This window comes from Hemicordylus capensis, chromosome 3, assembly GCF_027244095.1.
Source record: "Hemicordylus capensis ecotype Gifberg chromosome 3, rHemCap1.1.pri, whole genome shotgun sequence".
NCBI classification, from domain to species: domain Eukaryota; kingdom Metazoa; phylum Chordata; class Lepidosauria; order Squamata; family Cordylidae; genus Hemicordylus; species Hemicordylus capensis.
The window spans coordinates 236,149,345-236,173,433 of NC_069659.1; the positions used below are offsets into that span (position 1 = coordinate 236,149,345).

The window sequence follows — 24,089 nt, forward strand, 5'->3', positions numbered from 1 at the left end:
GAAATTATCTCCGAGGGGGGAAATGGCAGAATTGCAGGATTGGGGGTGCTTTGTTAAACATCTGGAAACCCATAGAGCATGGCATGGCCCGGGACTTTTTTTCTATTATTTCTGCCCTATAAAGCATTTTAATCCCCTTTTTGCCCCCCTGGAACCTAACCCCCCAGTCTCCATTGATTCAATGTCTCATTATCCGTGGTTCCATTATCCACAGTTTCAGCCGAGAACAGAACCCCCCACGGATAATAAGGTCCACCTGTAAGTCCAGTTGGAAAGTCTGTTTGGTGGTGGCTTTCCTGGCACATAGTGACAAAAATATCATAATTAATTAATCCTAATTACTTCACAAGTATCTATCTGCTGTGGTACTACTAAAATGACCAAATCATCATCCCATTTTTTTAATGAAAATTAATCTGGAAAAAAATCAGAAGAAATAGTTGCTTTATAATGTATAGTGTGTACCTATCTTCTGAAAATGAAACCTACATCTATCTCTGAATATTCATCAAGGTTATATTAGTCAACAAGAATGTACTTTTTCTAGAAAATGGTGATTAAATAAAATCCCAGTGACTTAAATTGTGATTTAAATCATTAAAATTGAATCCTTCTGTGAAGCAATTTAAATGGAAGATATAAATTGATTTGATTTAAATCAAATCAATCCTACTTAGTCATAGCCATTACTAATATCCAGTTTCACGTGATATTGAAAGCTAGTTCAGAAGCACAGCCATGTCTATTTGTCTGTGGCAAAAAGACACAGAATCCTGTGGCACTTTTTTGTGTTTGAGTGTCATTTTTGTAAATACAAAGTAACTGTACATGGCAATTTTGAAAAATAATGCCTATCTACATGAAAATTTTGCCTGCAGAACATAGGCAGGCCAAAACCAGGAAGGCACTCATATTTTTCAAGTAAATCTTAATGTTTCAGTATGCCAGTATCTGAAACATTTATAACATAAATGTGATACTCAGGAAAATTGAGGTTTCTGGGCATTAAACAAGCACAGTGCTTGGTCTGGGAGCATTCTAATTTTATAGCACCCAGGAAGGTGGGGAGTGGACATGGCAATATCTGGTTGGACAACCACTGGAAACTCCATGTAAAATTGGTCTGACATTTTCTGAAAGAATGCAAGGTAATAATATAAAAATTATAAGGTTGGCTTTCAAAGTGCCATAGTAATCTTACCTTTCCTAGGGCTAAGGTTTGTAAGTTTTGAATGCCACCAAGTGGTAACACTGTATATTGCATTTTATATGTGGAAGGAAGCATATGCCTTACTGTAGAATGAAAAGGCTTAGGAGCTGAAAATCAGGGAGGTAGTCAGTGGCTGCATATATGACCCAGTAAATAGTTCTGTGCATACTGGAGAACTAGAGTGTGTAGCTTTGTTGTTTTCATACAAGCAGGCATAGTTTTTTTTAAAATATATTCATCGGTTCTCTCTTGTCTTAATGGGCTTAAAGAAATTGAGAGTCCCAAGGTTTAATTATTATTTAGAATATTTATATAGCGTTTTTCAAAAAGGAAAGCGTCTCAGAGTGGCTTACATAGTGTCCTTCTTTAAAAGCAAAATATCTAGTTGGTTATAGTTTGACAGTGTTCTAGAATAAAATTGTTTGACTGAAATTTCTACAGCAGTCCTTTTGCGACTATTAAGCCCTTTCTTCTCCCACCCCCACCCGCCTTTGGTTAGTTGTCCATATTGCCTAGTACCTTCCAGACTTGTTCAGACACTGATGACAGACTTATCCACACATCCCAGAGAGATCTAACCAGCAATGTGTTCTAACTTTTTTCATCTGTGAGCGGAATAAGTTTTGTTCTGGGTGGCAGTATCAAAGCAGTGTGCGCGCACCCGCATTCCGAGTGGGGCCTTCCTGCTTCAGCCTGAGCGGGATCTAAAATTAACTGAGTGGACATTAAAAAACATGTGAGTGTGCACACACGCACACCTTAGAGGGAACATTGCTAACCAGTCCTGTTCCTCCCCAGAGCCACACTCTGCAGGTTATCAGTAATGCTAGGGGCGAGTGTGGATCATGCCATGAGTTTATTCTCTGGATACCTATCATGATGAGAAATCTCTGCATTCTCAGCACTTTAAAGTAGTTCATTGTTTCAATACATGGTATTTTATCTATTCTCAGTTTGTCGTCCTTGGGATGTTAGGAGCAGGGTAAGTTGCCTAATACTGAGCCAGACCATTGGTCCATTTAGCTCAGCACTGTCTACACTGACTGGCAGCAGCTCTCCAAGGTTTCAAGCAGGAGTCTCTCCCAGCCCTACTTGAAGATGCCAGCGAATGAACCTGGGACTTCCAGCATGCAAGCAGATGCTCTTCCACTGAACTATGGCCCCAAGCAGATGCTCTTCCACTGAGCTATGGCCCCGCCCCCTAAGTGCTCACCTGTAGTCTCATCCAAATGCAAACCAAGGTCGACCCTGCTTAGCAAAGGGGACAATTCATGCTCGCTACCACGAGATCATCTCTTCTCCCCTTCGTTTCTTTTGGCATGGTGCCCATTCAAAGTGGGAGGACTTCACAGGACTATCACAGTTATCTGAGAATTGGCTACGAGAAGCACTGTTTTGGCTGGTGAACAAAAACATTTCGTGGTAACAAGATGTCTGAAAATATATGAACTTGATGCAACAGGCACTTAAGCTGCTATCTCTATCTAGTAGCATTGATGTTTGGCAGTTGGTATTTTCTCTGCTGAGCTTTAATTAGAACAAGTTGAGTTTTCAGCAGATTGATTGCATCCTGAACATCTTATCCTATACTTTGTACTGGGTTGCAGAAGATGTGCAGTGCAGCTTCCAGCCTTTGTCTGGTTAATTCTGATTTTATGTATTTGGTTCATTTCTATAGTGTGGTCTTTGGAGCTGAAAAAATTGCCAGTTCTTGTCCAAATACACACAGCTAGCTATAAAACTCACAACTAGCTATAAAACTCCTAGCATCCCCAGCTACAATGGCCTGGGATTATGGGAGTTGTAGTCAACAACATCTGGGAATTTCTGTTAGAGGGAACACTGTTGTGTGCCTCCATCTCCCCTCATAACTGAAAACATCTGGGTTCCATGAATGTACTGTAAACATAAGTTCTTAATTTAATCTGAGATGTGGGCAGAGTGTAGCCTGGGATAACACTCCCTTCTGACTTAGGAACTAGAGTTGAGCCTTATACCTACAGGCAACATGAGGCAATGAAAGACTGATCACTTATTCCTGCTGGAAAAAACTAGCTTGCTTCACCAAAGCCCAAGATATCATCCATTAATTTGGATATCACCTCTAGCCATTGCTATGCAAACAAAGTGCTCTCTTTTCCAATGACTTGGCAGTGTTCAGTCCAGCTCACTCCATTGATAGCCCCATATGGTGCAAATCAAATGGCAGATGCAATCAAATATATAAACATAGGTATAAAATAAATGCTAGTTTAAAATAAAATACTTAGCTGTATGATTGCAAATAGCCCATTTAAACTTGCAGTCTACTGAAAGCAGAATGCATGTATAATTTTTTCTATATATTTAAATATACTTGAATCTAGATATCCAGGGCTCAGGATATCCACTAATCTACTTGTCTGTGACAAGTGAAAAATGATGCCTGATGAGTGAAAAAGATCCTGATAAGTAATGTACCAATATAGCTTGATGAGTAAAAGAAAGTGTGTCTGCCTGGTGAACAGAGCCAACATTTCTTGACTCCTGTAGATGTCTAGTTAATATAATTAGTAGGACTGCCAAAAGACCTTTCTCTCTTTTAACTTGGTTTTGTGTCTCCCTTTCTCTTGCCTTCAGATTCAGGCCAAGCAAAATGGCTGCCTCTTCTTCATCATCTTCAGCTGGTGGAATTAGCGGAAGCTCTGTAACTGGATCTGGGTTCAGTGTCTCGGACCTTGCCACACCACGAAAAGCTCTCTTCACCTATCCTAAAGGAGCTGGGGAAATGTTGGAAGGTAATTGCTCTGCACAGCTTTGTAATTTGCATCTAGACAATAAAGAGAACTCTGCAAACCATAAAGTTTATAGTTGTACCCATGCTCCAGTGGTATCTATGAGTCACTACTAATGTTGAGTCTGAAGTTCTCAGTTGAAAACTTATGGCTTGAATTGAGGAGGGGCTGGCCTCTGCAGCTCGCCTTTTTTCACGGCTGTCATCAGTTTTGCAGTGATGTCCACCACTTTTTATTTCCCTACGTCCTCAGAAAACTACTACAAATATTTATATACCACCAAAGTTCTCAAAGGGGTTTACATAGGAAAACAGTAATAACTAAAGATGGCTCCCTGTCCCCCAAAGGCTCACTATCTAAAAAGAAACATAAGGCAGATTCCAGCAACAGCCACTGGAGGGATGCTGTGCTGGGGCTGGATAGGAAAAGTTGCTCTCCCCCTGCTAAATATAAGAGAATCACCACTTTAAAGGGTGCCTCTTTGCTTAGTTAGCAGGAGTATGATGATGCAGCATATGCCTAGGAGATTTCTGGAAGGCATTTTGAATTGATCCTGCACTACAGCAAAGTGGATTTCCCATCATGTAGGTGGTAGGATTTAGAGACAGATGGACAGAAGTGGTGGAACTAACTGTACAGGGCACACACAAGGGAGTAAGTCCCATTGAATTCTGGGGACCTTACTTCTTAGTGAATCTGTTTAGGATTCTACTAGATAGAGTGCATATTAGCTTTGTGACTCCTTTGCATTCACTTAACTTGACACAACAGTTTGATTGAATTTATTACATGACCCACACTGAGTCTAGGCATCACCCGACTGGTGTTGCAGCAGAAAGAAATCTAATCTGTTGGGCTTTGGAATGTTCATGGTGTATGTTTGAATCTTCCCAAGGTTCACTCTAGTTAATTATAGAGCACATTCGCAGATGCTTAGGGTTGCCAGGTATTAAGTAGGAGACTGCCTGTCTCAAAGCCTTTGAGCTCTTAAAGAGAGAGTATGTAACTGCTGCACTTCCTGCCCAAGTGGTTCCTTCCTCAGTCCTCCTCCCCTACTTGTTGTATCCAATAGGACTACTTGTGCCCCAGAGTTCTGCTTGTGCCTGCTATCTCATCATCTCCAGACACTTAGACAAGCAGAGTTTCCAGGATACCATCTCAAGAACATGCTTCCCACCTGGCTCAGTGACTTTTGGATTTCTGTTGGTTCCTCCTTCCCTTCCTGCTCTCTTCTCGCAGGTTACCATTGTCTTCCTGCTTAATATTGAAGGCTCAAGAAGGAAGGAGCAAAAACATCTTTTTTCTCTTTCAGTGAAAACTCTAACTAGTCTTAAATGCTTGTGAGGAATAGAACTTTGTTTTTGACTGAGGCACAGACCTCATTTTATGGATTGGCATTCTTAGTTTGTGTGTTGTATTGTATGTACAATAGCACAGGCATTCTATATTCTTAAGTAAAGGCAATACCACTTGCAGTTTAGGTGGCCAACTCATTAAGACTAAGGCAGTGACTATACAGAAATGCAGGTACACCCCAGCTAGAATAATGCTGCTTCGGTTCTTTCTGCCAGATAAAGGAATTTAACTCTAGGTAGCTTTTCAGTGTATTCCCATTTATATGCCGGGAATATGTCTTTGGTCTCCTAGCAAATACCTTGATTTTAGTTTTATGGTAATTTATTTCCAGTAATATTGTTTCCTTACAGTATTGGGCAAGGGCCCCAGTTCTCTTCTGGGGAGTCCTTAGGGGATCCAATCTGCATAACGCAGAATGAAGATGTGTTTCTCTGCCAACTTAGGGAGATAAAAGTCCAAATTATTTAAGTGACCCACCATGGCACCTATATGAAAATTAAACAGGAGTGGGGAAAATATGCAGCCTTGTTTGACATCCTTGCAGTTTGGGACAGCATTTAATAAGTGACCTTGAGGATTGCATCTGACTTTCAAGGACGTGCCATCATGGAAGGTGCAAATGAGAGGGAGCAAGTGCTGGTCGATCAAAGACGCTTCCAGTTTTTCCCATGGTTTGGCTTGGGAGATGGAGTCAAATGCAGACTTGAAATCTATGACAGCTGCATATAGGGAAACGATGGCATGAGTAGAATATTTCTCAATTAAGTGCTGTAGTACTAGGCACTGGTCAGTGGTGAATTGTCCCTCCCTGAGTCCAGCCTGCTCCTCTGCTAGAAGGCTTTCTTGTTCCAGCCACTGCCTTAGTTTCCAATATAAGTGTTTAGCATAAAGACACTTTCTAATCTATGGTGTGGCCACACCTGGAGTACTGTGTACAACTGGTCGCCACATCTAAAAAAGGACATTGTAGAACTGGAAAAGGTGCAGAAGAGGGCAGCCAAGATGATCAGGGGCCTAGAGCTCCTTCATTATGAGGCAAGACTACAACACCTGGGGCTGTTTTGTTTAGAAAAAAAGATGACTGCGGGGAGACATGATAGAAGTCTATAAAATCATGCATGGTGTGGAAAAAGTGGATAGAGAGAAATCCTTCTCCCTCTCACATAACACTAGAATCAAGGGTCATCCCATGAAATTGATTGCCGGGAAATTTAGGTACAGCAAACGGAAGTATTTTTTCAATGCATAATCAGCTTGTGGAATTCTCTGCCAAAAGATGTGGTAGCAGCCAGCAATCTGGAAGGCTTTACGAGGGGTTTGGATAACTTCATGGAGGAGAGGTCTATCAATGGCTACTAGTCGGAGGGCTGTGGGCCACCTCCAGTCTCAAGGGCAGGATGAGTGCCTCAGTTGCAGGGGAGTAGCAGCAGGAGAGAGAGCATTCCCTCAACTCCTGCCTGTAGGCTTCCAGCGGCATCTGGTAGGCCACTGTGTGAAACAGGATGCTGGACTAGATAGGCCTTGGGCCTGATCCAGCAGGGCTGATCTTGAGTTCTTATGTAAAGCTTGCTGATTGTGCTGAGCAGACTTATGGGTCTATAGTTTACACCCATCTTGCGTCAGCTTCATTGGCTACCAGTCCACTTCCAGGCTAGATTCAAGGTGCTGGTGTTGACCTTTAAAGCCCTACACGGCTTGGGGCCGGAGTATCTGTCAGACCGCATTTACCCATATGAATCTGCCCCAGCCCTCCACTCATCATCTCAGGCCCTGCCCGTGACCCCACCACTAACAGAGACAGGGCCTTTTCGCTTGTGGCCCCTTGGCTTTGGAACGCCCTTCCTGAAGAGCTTTGCCATGCTCCCTCCCTCAGTGTTTTTAAAAAACATCTTAAAACTCACTTTTAATAGGAGGTTTTTTATGCTCCATTATTATTTTTTGGTTATATCTGGTAGGTTCTTTAGCTTCTTTAGCTTTTTATAATTTTCAGTTTTAATTTGAACCTAATTATTGTGGTTTTTAATCTGGCAACTTTTTTCTTTCCTTGTTTAATTTAGTTAATTTTATTACTTTTATTGTATCTTCTGTCTATCTTATTGTTGTGAGCCGCCCCAAGCAGTAGTGCACTGGAGGGGTGGGGTATAAATACTATTATTATTATTACTCATCATCATCATCGTTTGCTGGGTCATTCCTCCTGCCTTTTTTGAAGATGGGAACAATATAGTACCATGCTTGTCAATTAATATAAACAGCAAGACCAGAATGGGAGCCCACCATACTGAGTTCTTGATTAGCTCAGGTGGGATTAGATCATCACCAGGAGCCTTCCCAGGTCTTAATTGGGTAATCAAATCCATAGCATCAGCAGGCGTCACCTGCAGCCAAGCAGGCAGGTCTTCTACATCATGCTGAGGGCATTCGTGGTCCACTTCTTCACCTCTGTACAGTTTGCTGAAATGCCTTTCCCAGACCTCTGATGGAATAAAGCTATCCAAGTGCATCAGGCCATTACTGGGATAATCCATGGTAATATGCCAAAATAGAGTCGAATCATTGGTTCTGGCTGCTTGGGTGAGATATCTTAGATGAGATATGATCAGGTGGCTTTCATAGCATTTATTTTCTTGTAATTGTTTGTGTTGTCTCTTCTGCTTAAGGAGATCTTGCATGGACATTGGTTTTATGTTGGCTTAAAAGCACTGGAAACGAGCTTTTTTTGTTTTTTTGTTTCAATGCATTCTGAGACAAACCATGATTTTGCAATAGTACTGATGCTGTTTAGGGCAAGCCATATTTGTGTGGATTAGGTGATTTTGTAATCCCTACACTAGGTTGTTATAGCTCTCTAGGATTGAGTTAGGGGACTCTGCTGAGAGCAGGAAGAGGTGGATTGCACTGTTCTGAGGTAAGTTGTATTATTGCTTTTTTAAGTTGTAGGGACCATATGACCACATAGGACCACAACAGACTCTTCCCACTGGTAGAATATGAGGATGATATAGAGCCTCAATGTGCAGTTGCAGGACAAAGGGTTTAGGTGTTTTGAGGAATAAACTCAAAATGGTCTGCGAATTGAAGCAGATTTCCAGAGACAATTACATAGGCAATGACTCTCATTTTAGTCCCAGCCCAAAAGATGGAATTTGGCAGGGTGATCATTTTCAAGGAAGCCATTTTGAATACAAAGATTAAGTCTTTTGGCCATTTGGGCCAGGCAGAGTCCTGCATAGTTTGGTTTCTTATCCTTTGAATGATGTGTGAGGGGAAGTATGTCTGCTTCAGAATTAGGCGGACAGCACTGATAGCATGCATACAGAATGTCGCCCTCAGAGCCTAATCTGGCGTTAAGATTGCCTCCTACCACTATGTATGCATAAGGGAAGGAAGAGAAAAGGTCAGATAAATAGCTTTCCAGTTCAGACTACAATTTCCTGAGCTGGGATTTCCGCCTTGGTGGTGGTAGGTAGCTGTTGATTACGAACAGGGTACAGTGTCTGGATTGTCACAGCCATAGTGTGTTGCTTGAATTGATGAAGTCTTACTAACGGAGACTAACATTCCTAGTCCACCTTTAGGTCTGCCTCATCTCACACTGGTTCTGCTCCCAATGAATGTGAGCTGAAGCCATTGAATACTAGATCTTCAGATGTCCAGGTTTCCTGTTCCATTATGATGTGGTATCTAGAGATGAAGATACATCTATGAAGGAGATACATATCATAGATACGTATCTATGAAGGAGACATCACTGCAGCTGGAGTGCCAACCTGCACATTCCAGATCAGAAGGGAGACCTTATGCTGGTCTTTTTTGTGTTGTTGGTCTATGGGTTTTATTGGCAGGGGCAAATGTAGATATCCAAAGGGATATCCTGAGGAGTAGTGAGTTGAGTGCACAAAGTCACTGAGTCAAAGTAAGAAGTCTCTTGGATGGTTTCTGATCCCTGGTCTCTGGCGATACTCCGGAGGGTCATGTTGGGCAGCTGCTGTTCTTGTAACAATGAGAGCGATGATGGGCATGCATCTCCGTTCCTTAGTATTGCTGCGAGTTCAAAATGGGATGTTCCTAATACATATGACTCCAGTAGACCCCTAGAAATTTCATGTGGCAGCTGCAGCTCTTGGGATAGTATCGGTGATATAAGATCCCCTTCCTTTGGGATTGCTGTGTCTGTGTAATATGTCGGGGGCTCATCAGCATCAGAAAGAGGCATGCATAGAGGTGTTATGAATTGTGGCTTGGCAAGCTCAGGTGTAGCCCCTCTCCTTGAGTTGACTGGCATTGAGGGAAGAGCCTTGGAGATATCCATTTCGCTGATATTGGCCTCTGAGTCAGAATCAAAGTCAGAAAAATGAACTGACAGTTTCTCCCCTTAGTTTAGGTGGAATTGTAGTTTGTGCCTGACAGGCACCAGTTGGTGTCTGACGAGAGGCACACGTGGGGTTATACTCCTGGGAGTTGGTTAGGGCATTAGCACCTGCACTGTTGTGCCCTTCTGGTATGGCCTGAAGGGGAAGAATGTCCATATCGCTGTCACTGTCTACAAGTTCAGGATCTGTGTGGGAGAAGAGGGTTGTCATGATCCTATGACCTTCACTCTCTCCAGGACATAAAGGGTTAGTCTGCTGAGATTGCTGAATTTCAGCAGGCTAATTTACAATTTTTTTTATTGAAGTCTGAGCTCATTTCCTTGGGGAACCTACATTTCTGAACTCACCAAAACAGGAACGGGATTCTTCCCTGTTTATGCAGTAATGTTGGCAGCAAGCTGGTGCCCTCTCCAAAGAAACTGTCATTCTGCATAATTTTTCATGAGCTCCGATGCAAGTATAAAATCCTATATTCTGCTATTCACTTGGAATGAAAGGGTCTTGCAAGTTTTTTCTTTTGCATATAACATCATAATTCAACTTGTGCCTTTGATAGCATTATCTGACTTCTCTCTGTTAGCCAAAATAATCTTATCACTTTTATCATAGGGAAGAGAACTAAATAGGTGATCAGGACTGAAATGTGACTTTTTTTTTATTCCATAAGATTCATTTGCCTGGAGAGGGACTTTTTAAAAATTGTAGCTTTGAACATATCTTTTGATTCTTCCTCTTGTGCAATAACACATTTCTATGCATGTCTACTTGGAAGTCCCAGTGAGTTCATTGGGACTTACTCTTGAGTAAATGTACATAAGATTACAGCCCTGATTTATAGACCTATTGAATTAGTGTTTCATTAGCAGGTCCAGTTGCAATTCTGTGCACTCCCAGCAACAATAACTAAAACCCCACACTAGTAAGAAGATAATGTAGTATCTTATACTACAAGATAATGTAGTAGTGGCATCAACTACTACCCTCCAGTCACAATATTGCTTTTTGACATTGTCTGCACAGCATCCATGCAGGAAAGGCACCAACCAGGGTCTGGCTTCATGGAGCCCATTGCACAACCTCTTGCAGACACAAAGCGCAAACATTCCACCAGAAAGAACCCACCAGAAAGAGAGCCTCGTTAATCGCGGACTCACTACGTACCCATGGTTGTGTGTTAGACACTCGGTATATGCAAAGGGGGGAAGTTTAAAAGGGTTAAATCCATGTATCCATTGGTCGGGGGTGGGCAGAAATGACCTCAGAGGTCACTTCTGGCTTCCTTTTTGACATTGGGAGCAATTTTATGGCACGTTTTGGGGCAGAAATTGGTAATTTGGGGGCAATTTTGTACTCTTGGGGGCATTGCTTGACTGCTGGGGAACCACAGAGGATGGTAGGCCACTTCCCCCTGCATTTCTAGGGCCTTTTACTGCATTTTAATTTTCTTTAATGGGCAAAAAAGTGGTGATTTTTCAGCCATTTGTACTGTGGGTACCTAACCCCACTGTCCCATTGCCCCAGTAACCTAGTATTCGTAGTTTCCGTATCTACGGTAGTAGCAGAGAACTGAACCCCTGCAAATACTGAGGTTCTCCTGTACTTCCCTTGTCGAAAGTCTCCTTGGCATACTGGTTAGGATACCTGCAGTGACAAGGTGCCCGGCTCCCCTTAGATAGGAGTTCTGATCCTGGCAGCCCAAACACTGCCAGCAGCAGTCTGAAAATAACACGCCAGGGTAATGTAGGAAGGGAAGGAGTATTCTTAAAATTGCTGTTCTAGAACTCCCCTCTGTTACGGAAAACAGCTTTAACTTGTGGCAAAGGGAAAGGCTGTTTGAGAAACAGATGTTCAAAGACTCCTTGGACAAAGAGAATGAGATTATTTGGATCCTGACTGCAGATTATTTCAGAAATGTATAAAGTACAAGATGACATGTACATCTGTTCTATGGGGCCAGTGACTCTTTCTCTCAAGTGGTGGTATGGGCATAGCTTTTTGGACCAGGATTAAGTTGGTGTTTGCTTTGCCCTTGAGTTAATGGATATGTTTGTTCCTATAAGAATTTCAAAATATAAGCTGGTTATTTAATGCTGGGCGTAAAAATGGCAGATCGTGGCTGCTAGACCTGATGTGGAAAATTCCAGGTTATTTCCTATCTGGAGAAATCTAGCTTTAAGAGAACTTAATTACAGATCGTTCTGCATGGACATAAACGCCATGGATTGCAAGACTGCTTGTGGTGTTCAAGGTGTACAGCATGCATGATGGTTTTTCAGCAAACAAGGAAGTATTTCCCTAACTTCAAAGAAGAAAAAGAATTTTTAAAAGTTTGGTTAAAGCTGATTGATTTCTGAGGCAAAGAGGCCTCTCGGCTTGGTTAGCAGCAATGCTTCTGGCATGGAAATGTGTACTGACCTTGTCAGTTGCACTTTGCAGAGACCTTTAACATTTTATTAGCAATAACAAGGCAGGGGGGGAAATTGTGGGTACCATCCAGCCAGCTCTTTGAAGTCTCATAGAAATCATTAGACTTAAAGATGCTTAACTGCACTTCGCTTGTGCTTGGTGGTGACCTAGGTGGCTAATAATAAATTGCTAGACTGTAATGCCTGTGCAGCTTTATTCAGCTGAGTTATAGAATGACAGGCTGGCAGCAGCAAGATGCTTGTCCTTCGAAAGGCTTTTTGTCCTCAGGCTTGATTGGGCATTTTGCAGCCTTACGTACACCATCTATCTTTGCTGTGATGCTGACCTTAATAATGAGTGGCCAAGTTCCTTCTCCATGCATATTGGAGGTCAGTTGTATATGGAAGCATCTAGTCTTCTAGAATAATAATTTGGATCCTTCACTTTATTCACTGCTTCCACCAAACTGGTGAGTGGAATGAGATGTGGGAATTCTACTGTGTAGGAATGCCTACACACTAAAAAGAAATGTGGTGCACTGTCCTTAACTCAGCAGTGTGCAAGTGTCTGTACAGCTCTCTACTCCCATGCCAGATAACTGCTGGGTGTGCAGCGCTGGAACCAGCCCATTCATTCCAAGGCCCTTCCATGCCTTCCTAGGAAAATCCAGCAGTTTATTTTTCTCCAGGCTCTCAACACACAGTCCGCTCATGGGAAAAGCAGGATGACGACCACAACAAATATTTATATACCGCTTTTCAACAGAAGTTCCCAAAGTGGTTTACACAGATATATATAAATTTAAAAAATGGCTCCCTGTCCCCAAAGGGCTCACAAAGAAAGAAACATAAGAGATACTAGCAATAGCCACATCGTGCTGTGTTGGGGATGGATAGGCCAGCTAAATAAAAGAGAATCACCGCTTTAAAAGGGTGCCTCTTTGCTCAGTTAACAGGAGGAGGTGTGACGTCATCAGATAGGGTTATGTTGCGTGTTTAATATCAAAGTGATAGAAATTCATTTTCAGGCTATAGCGCTAAACAAACTGCAAGGCAAATTGTCCCAATACTTCTGAGCATTAGACTGAAAACAGATCTAAATGTCTTCCAGTCCAACTCCCTGGCCTGAGGCAAGATCCTACAGACTAATCCTTATGCTTAATACTTTCACATCCCAGCAGCACAGAGCAGGAATGAGCCAGGTGCCTGATGCCAAGGATGCCTGCAGAACAGATAGTGCTGAGATGATTAATGTAAACCAGCTGAGCTGCACACAGTTATGGAGGCAACACACCCAGGCACCAACCAGTGTTGCCTAGAGGCAGATTACTTCCAAGCCTCAACTGCAGTAATCAGGCCATCAGAATGAAGCAACGTTCATCCTGTAAATGGGTCCCCCTAAGAATATTGTTTGGAGCAAAAAGGCTGCACACCCACTCTGTGCATCTCTGGAGAGGGGAGAAAACAGTCGCGGATGAGGAAAAACCCTTCCTGGCTACAGGGGAGCAGCAACACTGATTAAATTGTTTGTGTTGAAATTTATACCTTGGCTGGAGTTCAAAGGGACTCTCGATGCAGTTTACAGATAAATTAGAAATATGCAATAAAACACCACAGCAGTCATAGGAAGTGCATTAACTAAAACCAGCATTGTTGGTTTTAGAGAGTGTTTTAATTCATCCAGCTCTCATCTTAAACCCTGGGAAGCTCTATGCTTCCATTGCTTTTCTGTTTACAAATTTCTTAACTGCAGTAACTGGAAAGTTTTTGTATGGGTTTTTTCTTTTTTTTCTTTCTTTTTTGGTCTGCTCTCCAGCCCTTATTTATAAGTGGTCAGCTATTTGCTCTGGTATCCCCATTCTGCTATAACCCTCCTTACTTCTAGTATATAAAGAGTAGACTATAATCCTATCTCCTCATAGCCTTTCTGTTCCTAAGCTGAACAAACCGAGTAATCCACTGAATGCATGGCTATACTGTCTTCTCTTCTGCCTTGAAACCTGAAAACTCAGATTTGTGAGCCTCAGTGAAATTGTAGCTTCTGTTTACTTAGACTGCTTTCTACAATTTCATGGAGGGAGGAGGTCTCGGGCTTAACAGAAGTCCCTCTTATTGTTCCCTCTTATGTGAGTGATATTCCAGTCTTAAACTAGTTTGTGATGGTCTGTGTCCTGTTCTTCACTAGAACTTCTCTGAGAAAGTGGTGTTGGGATATTGTTCACTTTGTGCAAGTGGGGTGAGATAAAGCTTATGTTAACTAATATTACATACTAGCTGGGCCGGGTGCAGAGTATCTGCGCCTCAAGCCAGCACCACAGCTGCCTCCCCAACGCCGGCCCGTTTCTCTTCTCCCCTCCTTTTCTCCCCCCCCCCACCTTTCTGGCTGGCGGGCTGGCCAGCCAGCCGGAAAACCAGCCTACCACCTGCTCCTGCCCACCAACTCCTGGCAGCAGCCACCTCCTGCTCCCATCCACCACCACCACCTCCTGCTCCATCATCCCTATTTTCTCCCCCGTCACTAGTCCGGCAGCTGCTTGCAAACTCTCGTGAGAGCTGTCACGCATGGGATTAGCAACGGGTACGTTTAAGTAAATATATAGATTCTCCTGTAAGGTGGGAGATGCTGGGACACTATTTTCAGGGGCAAGTGTGACTGTTGTACATCTTACAAGTGTTGTCTCAGGGATTGTATTCCTATTTTAGTGGCAAATTGGTAATGAAAGGAGAGGATATGTACATATCCTTAATCAATTAGCACTCTCTACAACATGAGCATGAACTGTCAGCTAAAAAATGGCTGCTATCACCTCTGTCCACGTTCACTCATGGACAGTGCCTTGAGATGTTTAAATGTGTCTTGTCATATCCTCCTACATTACTCTTTGCTAGGCAAGGTGTGCTTTGCAATAATGGATGAGTTGCCCATAATCTCCCTAAACAGCCATTCTCGGGGAATGTATTTTGTTCAGGGCCTTGGGCTGAGATTTCCCTTCTGTTTTTCAGATTGTTCTTGGTCTCTGACAAGGTGCTCAGTCCTGCTTCTGCAACTGAAGACCACTTGAATTTTAATTGAAATCACTGTGTCTCTGTGACACTTTCAGGAAACGAATGAATTATTTTCATTCAAGGATCCTGTAATTGGTATGGAAGAGTGGGATAAAAATGTGTTAATTAATATATATATACTTCCTTTAAATAGTAATTGGTCCCAGATGCATCGCCACAGGGTGCAGTTGTGGTGAAAAGGAAAGATTAGGAAAAGGATTGAGAATAAGATGGCTAGTTGTCATAATGACGTTATACAAGTCTATGATCTGTTTGGAATCCTTGCACACAGTTCTGGCTGCTCCCTCTGAACAAGAATATTGTAAAGCCGAGGGGAAATGTGGAAAGGGGCAACCAAAATTAGCAAGGGGATCAGAGTACTTTTCTTGCAAGGAAACAACAAAGTGTTTTGGAGTGTTTTAGTTTAGAACAAGTTCTAGTAAGAACTAATCAGCATACTTTCCTTTCACTGTCTCTACATCTGGACTAAATTTGGTGCAAATCGAGGTCCACAAATTAGACCTCTTGTGCATCAAATGTTCATGTGTCCACCATCTTGGATCGGGTTGGATGTCATCATTACAAACTGCACCATTGAAGTGTCACTCACTACAGCTGTTCAAAATTTGGTTCTAAGCCCACAAGTTAGTGCACTTGCACCTCAAAAGTTTATGCATCCACCGTATTGGATCAGGGTGGGTGACATCACAAACTACACCACTGGGGCATCCCTATGTGTCCATTTAGCTGTAGCAAATTTGGTTTAAATTGGTTAGACTGTCCACAAGTTAGTGCACGTGCCTCAAAAGTTTATGGTTCCACCATCTTGAATCAAGGTGTATGACATCATCACAAACTACACCATTGAGGTGTCCCTGGGTGTCACTCACTACAACTGTACCTACTTTGGTTCAAATCAGTTAAGACAGCCCACAAGTTAGCCCACATGCGCCTCAAATATTGACGCGTCTGCCATCTTGGATTGAGGTAGATGACATCACAAACTACAACATTGAGGTGTCCCTATGTGTCCCTACAGCTGCAGCAAATTTGGTTCAAATCAGTTAGGCAGTTCACAAGTTAGCCCACTTGCACCTCATAGGTTTACGCCATCTTGGATCAGGGTGGATGACATAATCACAAACTACGCCATTGAGGTGACCCTATGTGTCCCTACAACTGTACCCAATTGGTTCATATTGGTCCAGGTGTTGCAAAGTTGATGGGGGGGACGACACACAGACACCGAATGCCGGGTGATCTCATAAGCCTACTGGAAAGTATGCTAAAGAAGTAGACAACTAAGGAGTGACATGACAGAAGTTTATAAACAGTATGAATGATGAGGATAGAGAGCAATTTTTCTCCCTCTTGAACACTAAAATGTGGGATCTATGTGTAATTATGGAATTCCAACTTTTCATTTCATTTTATGGACTTATATACTGCCTCAACACGCGTATCTAACAGTTTGCATTCTAGAATATGTTGCCCCAAGTGGTGGTGATGGACACTGGCTTAGTATGGCTTGAAAATGGGGTAGATGCAGTCATGGATGGGAAGTTTATCAATGGCTATCAGCCATGATAGCCAGTGTGGTGAAGTGGTTAGAGTGCTGGACTAGGACCGGGGAGACCCGAGTTCAAATCCCCATTCAGCCATGAAACTAGCTGGGTGACTCTGGGCCAGTCACTTCTCTCTCAGCCTAACCTACTTCACAGGGTTGTTGTGAAAGAGAAACTCAAGTATGTAGTACACCGCTCTGGGCTCCTTGGAGGAAGAGCGGGATATAAATGTAAAAATAATAATAATGATGTGATAACTAAATGGAACATCTAGGTTCAGTGCAGTGTCTTACTATATGCATAGAATGCCTTTCATCCATAACCACTTCCAAGGCTATTGATACTTCTTTTTAAAAGGTGCTTATTTCAGGGGTGAATATCTTATTTTGGGCAAACTACAAAATATATTTCAATTACTTTAAGCTTTCTGAATAGCCCAGAAGATTGTTCAGTGGCCAAAAGTGAAGCTGGTTGCTGATTGCAACATGGTCCCAGTTTTACTAGGAGGTTCCTGGGGCACTGGGGTGTGTGTGCGAGAGAGAGGGGGAGGTTCAGTTCTAGACGTTCTGGCTACTGCTTTTCTCTTGCTTCATGAGGCCTCATTGCCAGGGGCAAACAGCAGGAGATGGTCATCGCCTTTCCAGGCCTTTCCAGATTTTCTTTGGGTCTAGGAGGCATCCCAAAAGCCATGCAGTGGACATTTGACAAAATTACCGGATTTAGTGATAGACACTGTGGAAGGAAGAGGTAAATGGGCTTCTCTTTATGCCCGTTACAAATAGCATCCTTAAAACAGAAACAGGGCTAGAACAAATACAGATTTGATTAGTTCTGCCTCTAAATATTCTAATCTAGGCACTACAGTTAAATTTCTGGGCACCAGGCTCTCTGGTGCCTGGGATTTGTCAAGCTTTGATTTATACCACCTTTGCGAGTTTCCTGGAATCCTCTGGTAGTCACTGTTGGAAACAGAATGCTGGCCCAGATGGACTATTGGTCTCATCCAGCAGGGCTGTTCTTATTTTGTTATGAACACCTTACTGGTTTGTCTCATTCCTTAATCTGTCCAAACCTCCAGGATGGGCTTGAATCCTTGGCGCAAAAGCAAAACTGTGGCACTGTTAGATGGGCATAGAGAAACCAAAGAGCTTTTGAGGATCACAACAATCTTAGGATAAGTTACTGCCAGTGTTTTTTTGTTTGTTTACAGATGGCTCCGAGAGATTTCTCTGTGAATCAGTTTTCAGCTACCAGGTTGCCTCCACACTGAAGCAAGTGAAACATGGTAAGTATTCCAACAAAATATAAACTGTCAATTTGTGTATTTACAGCCTAGATTGCAAAATGTCCTGATGTGTGCCTTTGCTGTGAATGGCTAGAAGCAAAGAATGGTAATTGAGTTGCTCTCCAGTCAACCTTCTGACACAATGTTATCTTGTAGATTACCTGTTAGAACACAGAAATACAATCTATGCAGTCTAGTTCTCGTGGAAGTATTTTATGCATAAAAAGAATGTTGTACTCCCACCAAGAAACTTTGCAGGTTGTAATTCTGCCATTTTAATAAGTATTCTCTTTCTGTTCTTGGGTCAGTTGATTTATATCTGATCTCTACTCCTTTCTGGCTCACATGATGTACAGTACTGGAGATCACTTGGTGTTTCTGAAGTGACCTCAAGATGGGAGAGATCTCTATGGGTCTGTGGAGAACACTGAAAAGTGTTATCTAGTTAGATTAACTCTTTGTATATGAAACTAGATAATTTACTATTCCAGTTGTATTCTGTGGCCCAAGGAATTAGATGAGAGTCCTTCAGAGGCTGAAACCGTCAATCCTGGTGGATTGCACTTTTATTAGATGACTGCTTTTGAAGACCAATCCCCTTACAAATCTTCATCTTTACAGTTCAATAGCAGTTTTGTTGGTATCTGCTGCTTCCTGGGCCTAAAGAGTTGATTGTGAACATATAAACAAAACTTCCTTAAATTTTACTAAGACTATTATGATCACAATCTGATGACTTGATAGCAAAGATTTCCCCTCTCAAGACTTTCCCCCTCTTCCTCTGAGGAATTGGGGCTCCCACAACTAAAGACAGGATGTCACTGGACTTACGATTGGGAAGCCTTGGAGGACAGACTGCTTGCTTCATGCTTGGATCTAGTGGGAAACCATATACAGTATGGAGCTTGGAAAATTTTCCTCCAGCCCCAACCTCACAAAGATCAGACTGGCCAGCTACCTCTGTAGCAGGTGGTATGTATGGCTCAAGCTGCTTTGGTATATGAGATACAATGCGCCTAGGTGTATGTTTTCTTCTGTGGCACGCTGTCCTCATGACTATGGGCTATTCTGTATGGAAAGAGTGTGAGGACTAATGATCCTACTTTGGGATACAGGGCTGAATTTGATTACTTTGTGATGAGTTTCTGATCTGCTGAAGTCTAGAAGAAAGCTGTCTCATACATGTTCTGAAAAGCATCTGTTAGTGTAGGTTAGTTTTAAAATTATTTAGGTACTGGACCAAGTATACCTGTTGATTCACATGAGACAGAATCATTATGGAAGGCAGCCCTAATGGCCAAAGCATTGGTGTTAATTGTTGGCTGTCTTGCCTCTCGGCCTCTCTCTCTCTCTCTGGACAATGAGTCTCTGCAGTGTTCACACTGGTCTTATAACAAGTTGGTTTAGGAGAAATTGCAGTTTTTAAAAACTCATCTTTTCGCTTTTTAGGATGTTACTGTGCAGAGCAGGAGCAACATGAATAAACTGGTTTACTTGTGGGTGGGGTTGAAGTATAGATTGGGGAAAGTTTGAATAGCATTTAATAAAGATAATTTTATGGTGTCTTATGTATAGGAGACTGTGGGTCATGGTGTATAATAAATCTTAAGCTGCTTAGGTTCCCACTGAACTGTGGAATAAAATGAACTTTACTGTAACTGGCTGCTTTCAAAGACGATGTGTGGCCATTGATGCATTTCATTTAAAAATTGAAAGTTGATTGCAAACCACAGTTAAACTTTGTCTAATGCAGATCAGCAAGTTGCTCGGATGGAAAAACTCGCTGGATTAGTTGAAGAATTGGAGGCAGATGAATGGAGGTACAAGCCCATAGAACAGCTGCTGGGGTTCACTCCATCATCCGGTTGAAAACTTGTAGTTTGATGTGGAGAGAAAAAGCAGTTGCATCATTCCATTCTAAAACACTGGGTGGTTCTGCACTGTCCTCCCAGCAGTGTAATAAAAAGTCATCCCTCGCTGATGTTTCTCTTACTGGATATTGTAAACTGTGGTCACAAAACAGTTCATAAAACCCCCTTTCAGTCTTCCAGCAGCCTGAACAGCTTGCTTCAGATGGGTGTGATTTCTGTAACTAAGGAGATGCAGTTAGTTTTCGGAAAAGAATCTGTTTGCTTAAAGGGGAGGGGGTGGTTATTTAAACTTACAACCCTTTATGCTGACCTTGGAGCATATGTGCTGAAAGTTGGCCAGATAATTGGATCCTTGTTACTGTTCAAGTTAAACTCCTGGAGGGCAGAGTCGAAAGGCTTTGGCTTTAAGCTGTTCCTTTGAAGAGAGATGTGATAAAACAATAGGATGGGAGCACTAGAAGGGCAGAAGAATGTTAACTGTTTCCTGTATGTAGATATCCTGGTCTTTGCTGTGCCTGCCCAGTTTTTTCAGCTGTTTCTCTGTTAACTGTGTGTGGAAATGTTAATTGCTGTTAAAGAGAGTCTCTAAAAAGAGGCATTGACTGTCCCTTCCTCTGTTCCAATGCACTTGCACTGTCTGTTTTGAAAATAAATTATTTCAGCTATAATAGAGTCTGTTTCTGTTTGTTTTTTTCATGGGCATGGGAATAGGTAGAATAAAAATCAGCTGGTGCCAACATGAGTGGCTAGTTCCATATTTAAATCTAGTGAGTTCTCTTTTTATAAGTATGATTAAAATAACTACAAGGAAAGTAATACCTCAGGTTAAGCATTACCGCATCCAATCTTATGTGTGTGTTCTGCGCTTGTGGAAGAGCCAGTTCTGCCCCCTGGCTCTTTGAAAGGATTGTCCCCCTCTCCAAAAAATAAAAAAAAAACTGATCTTGAATTGGGAGTCAAGACAGCCAACAACCTAATTTCTAAAAAAATTAAAAGCTCACCTTTTCAATATTCATTATGATCACTTTCTTCTGATATAAGACTTTAGCTTTCTGAAAGCAAAAAGATACATTTTATTCTAGTCAGTCGTAACTTTTTTCCCTCTGAGTTCTAAAGGATGTGGTTATTCTATAAACTTCTTTCTTCATTTTGATAAAAGGAGGGCAAATAGAAATAGTTGTCGAGAAATTTTTGGTCCAAGTAATTTATCCCTGACCTACCCAGACTCTGGAGACAGAGCTCATCGTTTTGAGCACATCATTCTTACTATTGGGAGGACTGTGGGAAACAGAAACGTGGTTTTAAAAAAGAGAGGAAAGAGGATGCAACAAAAGGTCTTGTTTAGTAACGTTCTTGGGGTTTCCTGCAGATGCCAGAAGAACATTTTGTACTGACTAAACCCTTTTCTGCAGCTCTTCTCTCCCACGTGATACAATCTGTACATGAACTCTAATTATGTACAAACAAATCTCCAGCCAATATCTCCAGATTCAAGCAGCAGAAGGGAGACTTTTTGGAGCAAACAGCACTTGTAAACGTTGCTGGTCTGAGCCAAAGGGGAGCTCTACAGCATGCCAGTAATGCCCACCTGGCTGGCTTTGCAGTTGTGTGTGCTCTTAAAGCTGAAAGGAGCAGATCTGGTGTGCTGCCTGTAGCGTGGCTTAAACCAGACAAACACATCTCCTCTGTGGCTGACTCCTACAGCTTGGAACATGGCCATTGCTCCACTGCCTGTGCTGAGGGAGCAGCAATCTTATCAGCTGTAGATGCCGTTGCTTTTTACTTCTTCTTCCCTTAAAGGGCTCCTTTGTGTTTAAAAGCTTTATGGCAAGCAAACATTCAACAGGTGAAACTTGTCCTTGCATGTGGCTGCACTAACTTCATCTACTGAGTTTCTGCTTGATAAGCAGCAGCTGAAGGCAGCTGTGGCCCTGTGGCAGCGGGAGCGTTGGGGACAATCTTGGCTCCTAAAGGAACCCCTGTGTAGGATGGAGAGCCAGCATGGTGCAGTGGTTAGAGTGCTGGACTAGGATCAGGGAGACCTGAGTTCAAATCCCAATCAGCCATGAAATTCACCAAGTGACTCTGGCCCAATCCCATATCTCTCATCTAACCTAGCAACTGGAGGCTTGTTGTGAGGATAAACATGACCTCATACACTGCTCTGGGCTCCTTTGGAGGAAGAGTGGCATACAAATGTAAATAAATAAAATGTGGGGACACTCTCAGCGCCAGGAAAGGACCACAACGTGCAGCTACAACAGAGTTCCTAATGTGGTGGTCAACCATCCCTGCCGTTTGCTTTGCTGAGACTCAACTTGGAGCCAGGCATGGTCCATCCAACCCAGTACTGCACACTCTGACTGCCAATGGCTCTCCAAAGTCTTTGGCTTGGAGATGTCTGATTATTGAATCTGGAATCTTATGTAAGCAATGTATCTTTTCTTAAGTGCCGCTATTTACTGGTCTTGCTTCTGTTTCTTTACAGGCAGTCCAATATATAGAAATTAAATGGATGAAACTTGAATGGCAAGATAAATATTCACCTTCTGTGTGTGTGTGTGTGTGTGTGTGTGTGTGTGTGTGTGTGTGTGTGAAATGCATAAGAACAGGGCCAGAAAAAAAGTTGGCAATTGGCATCCACCAACTGTTGCCAAGCTCCACCATCTGGAAACTGCAGGGGGAGAGTAACTGGCCCTATCCACCCCCAGCACAGTACCTCCAGTGACTGTTGCCGATGCCTATCGTGTTTCTTTTTAGATTGTGAGCCCTTTGGGGACAGGGAGCCATCTTATTTATTTATTATTTCTCTCTGTAAACCTCCATGAGCCATTTTTGGAAGGGCGGTATAGAAATCGAATAAATAAAATAATAAATATGAGGGTCAAGGGTTGAAAACTCCACACTGCAGCCCCAATCCAAATCTCCCTCCACTGCTTTATGTAAAAAAGAAAAGGTTGGGGTTGCCTGTCACTGAGCTATCATGTTGCTTTTTGGCTCTTACTTCTGAGTAAACATGCAGCATTGGCTTATAGAACAAGTTCACTGTGACTAACTTATGCCTTGTGGCTTGCAACAAACATTTGTTGGATCTGAACCACATTTGCCACCAAATGTATGCTCAGCAGAGAAGTGCAGCCAGTCCTACTTCTCTGATGTGTTTTCAAATGCCTGTTTGTCACATTCACACTTGATGTACACTGAAAAAAACATGCTGTGTGAAGCAGCCAGGGGAGAACTGTTTCTCTGACAATAAAGCACTGAAACCCCTGAATGCAGCAGCAGTGTTGTGGTTTCCCTTCCTACTCCTCAGGATGTCAGAGTTTTTAGGTGCAGTTGAACTCCCGCATAGGCCACTGGTGGGAGTGTTTTGATTGCCTTGAACAAGAACAAAACCAGGTGCCCTTTGTTTGCTGCAGCTGCTTTGGAACTGGTTGTACCAGAAGCAAAGGAAGTGCTGTAGAAGCCCTCTTGGGAAGGGTTATTAACCACTGGGTCTCAGTGCTGTTGCTTACCCTCGATCAATGTAACGCAGGGCCTCCTCAAGGCCTTAGAAATGTAGAGAGGCTGGGCAGACTGTCTGGGATGCCACTGCGTGCAGAGATAGAATAAAGTTAATTCAGGCAGTCTGGAGTGCTTCAGACTAGGGGGCAGACAAAAAGGGGGGAATCTATTTGTATGTGGAGAGAGAGAGACTGACTGACTGAACTATTCCTTATTCAGCCCCTTTTGAGTAAATGTGGTTTGGTTTCAGCTACGCAGTGCAGTGGGAGGTTGCCACTCCCTCCACCACTGCTCCTGTGCTGCTAAAGTAATGAATCTAAAATCATTGTAATACCACTATCCATAAAAATGGTTAGCATCAGTTTACAATATAAAGCCTCCTAATAAAATCGTACAATAAAATAATTCAACGATAACAGCAGCAGAAACGACAATCACAATGACTACTTCTATACGATGACAATTAAACAAATAAATAACATGGTTCCCTGTCCTCAAAGGGCTCACAATCTAAAAAGAAACACAAGATAGATACCAGCAACAGCCACTGGAGGGATGCTGTGCTGGGGATGGATAGGGCCAGTTGCTCTCCCCCTGCTCAATAAAGAGAATAAAGGTGTCTCTTTGCTCAGTTAACAGGGGAGGGCAGCACATAACGTAATGAGTTCTGCATGTCAAAAAGTCAGCTGAAACCGAAATAT

At 42.5% G+C, this 24,089-nt stretch overlaps 1 protein-coding gene across 3 annotated transcripts in view; it reads left to right on the forward strand.

Annotated features, from left to right (window-relative positions):
• ANAPC16 (anaphase promoting complex subunit 16) overlaps positions 1–20,552 on the forward strand; it is a 30,375-nt gene extending 9,823 nt beyond the window's left edge. For all 3 annotated transcript variants that reach the window (XM_053307510.1, XM_053307511.1, XM_053307512.1), the window contains exons 2-4: positions 3,830–3,987; positions 17,939–18,013; positions 19,767–20,552. In XM_053307510.1, coding sequence (XP_053163485.1) covers positions 3,830–3,987; positions 17,939–18,013; positions 19,767–19,882 — 349 coding nt within the window. In that variant the 3' untranslated portion in view covers positions 19,883–20,552. The remainder of the gene's footprint in view (positions 1–3,829; positions 3,988–17,938; positions 18,014–19,766) is intronic.
• The last annotated feature ends 3,537 nt before the right edge of the window (positions 20,553–24,089 follow it).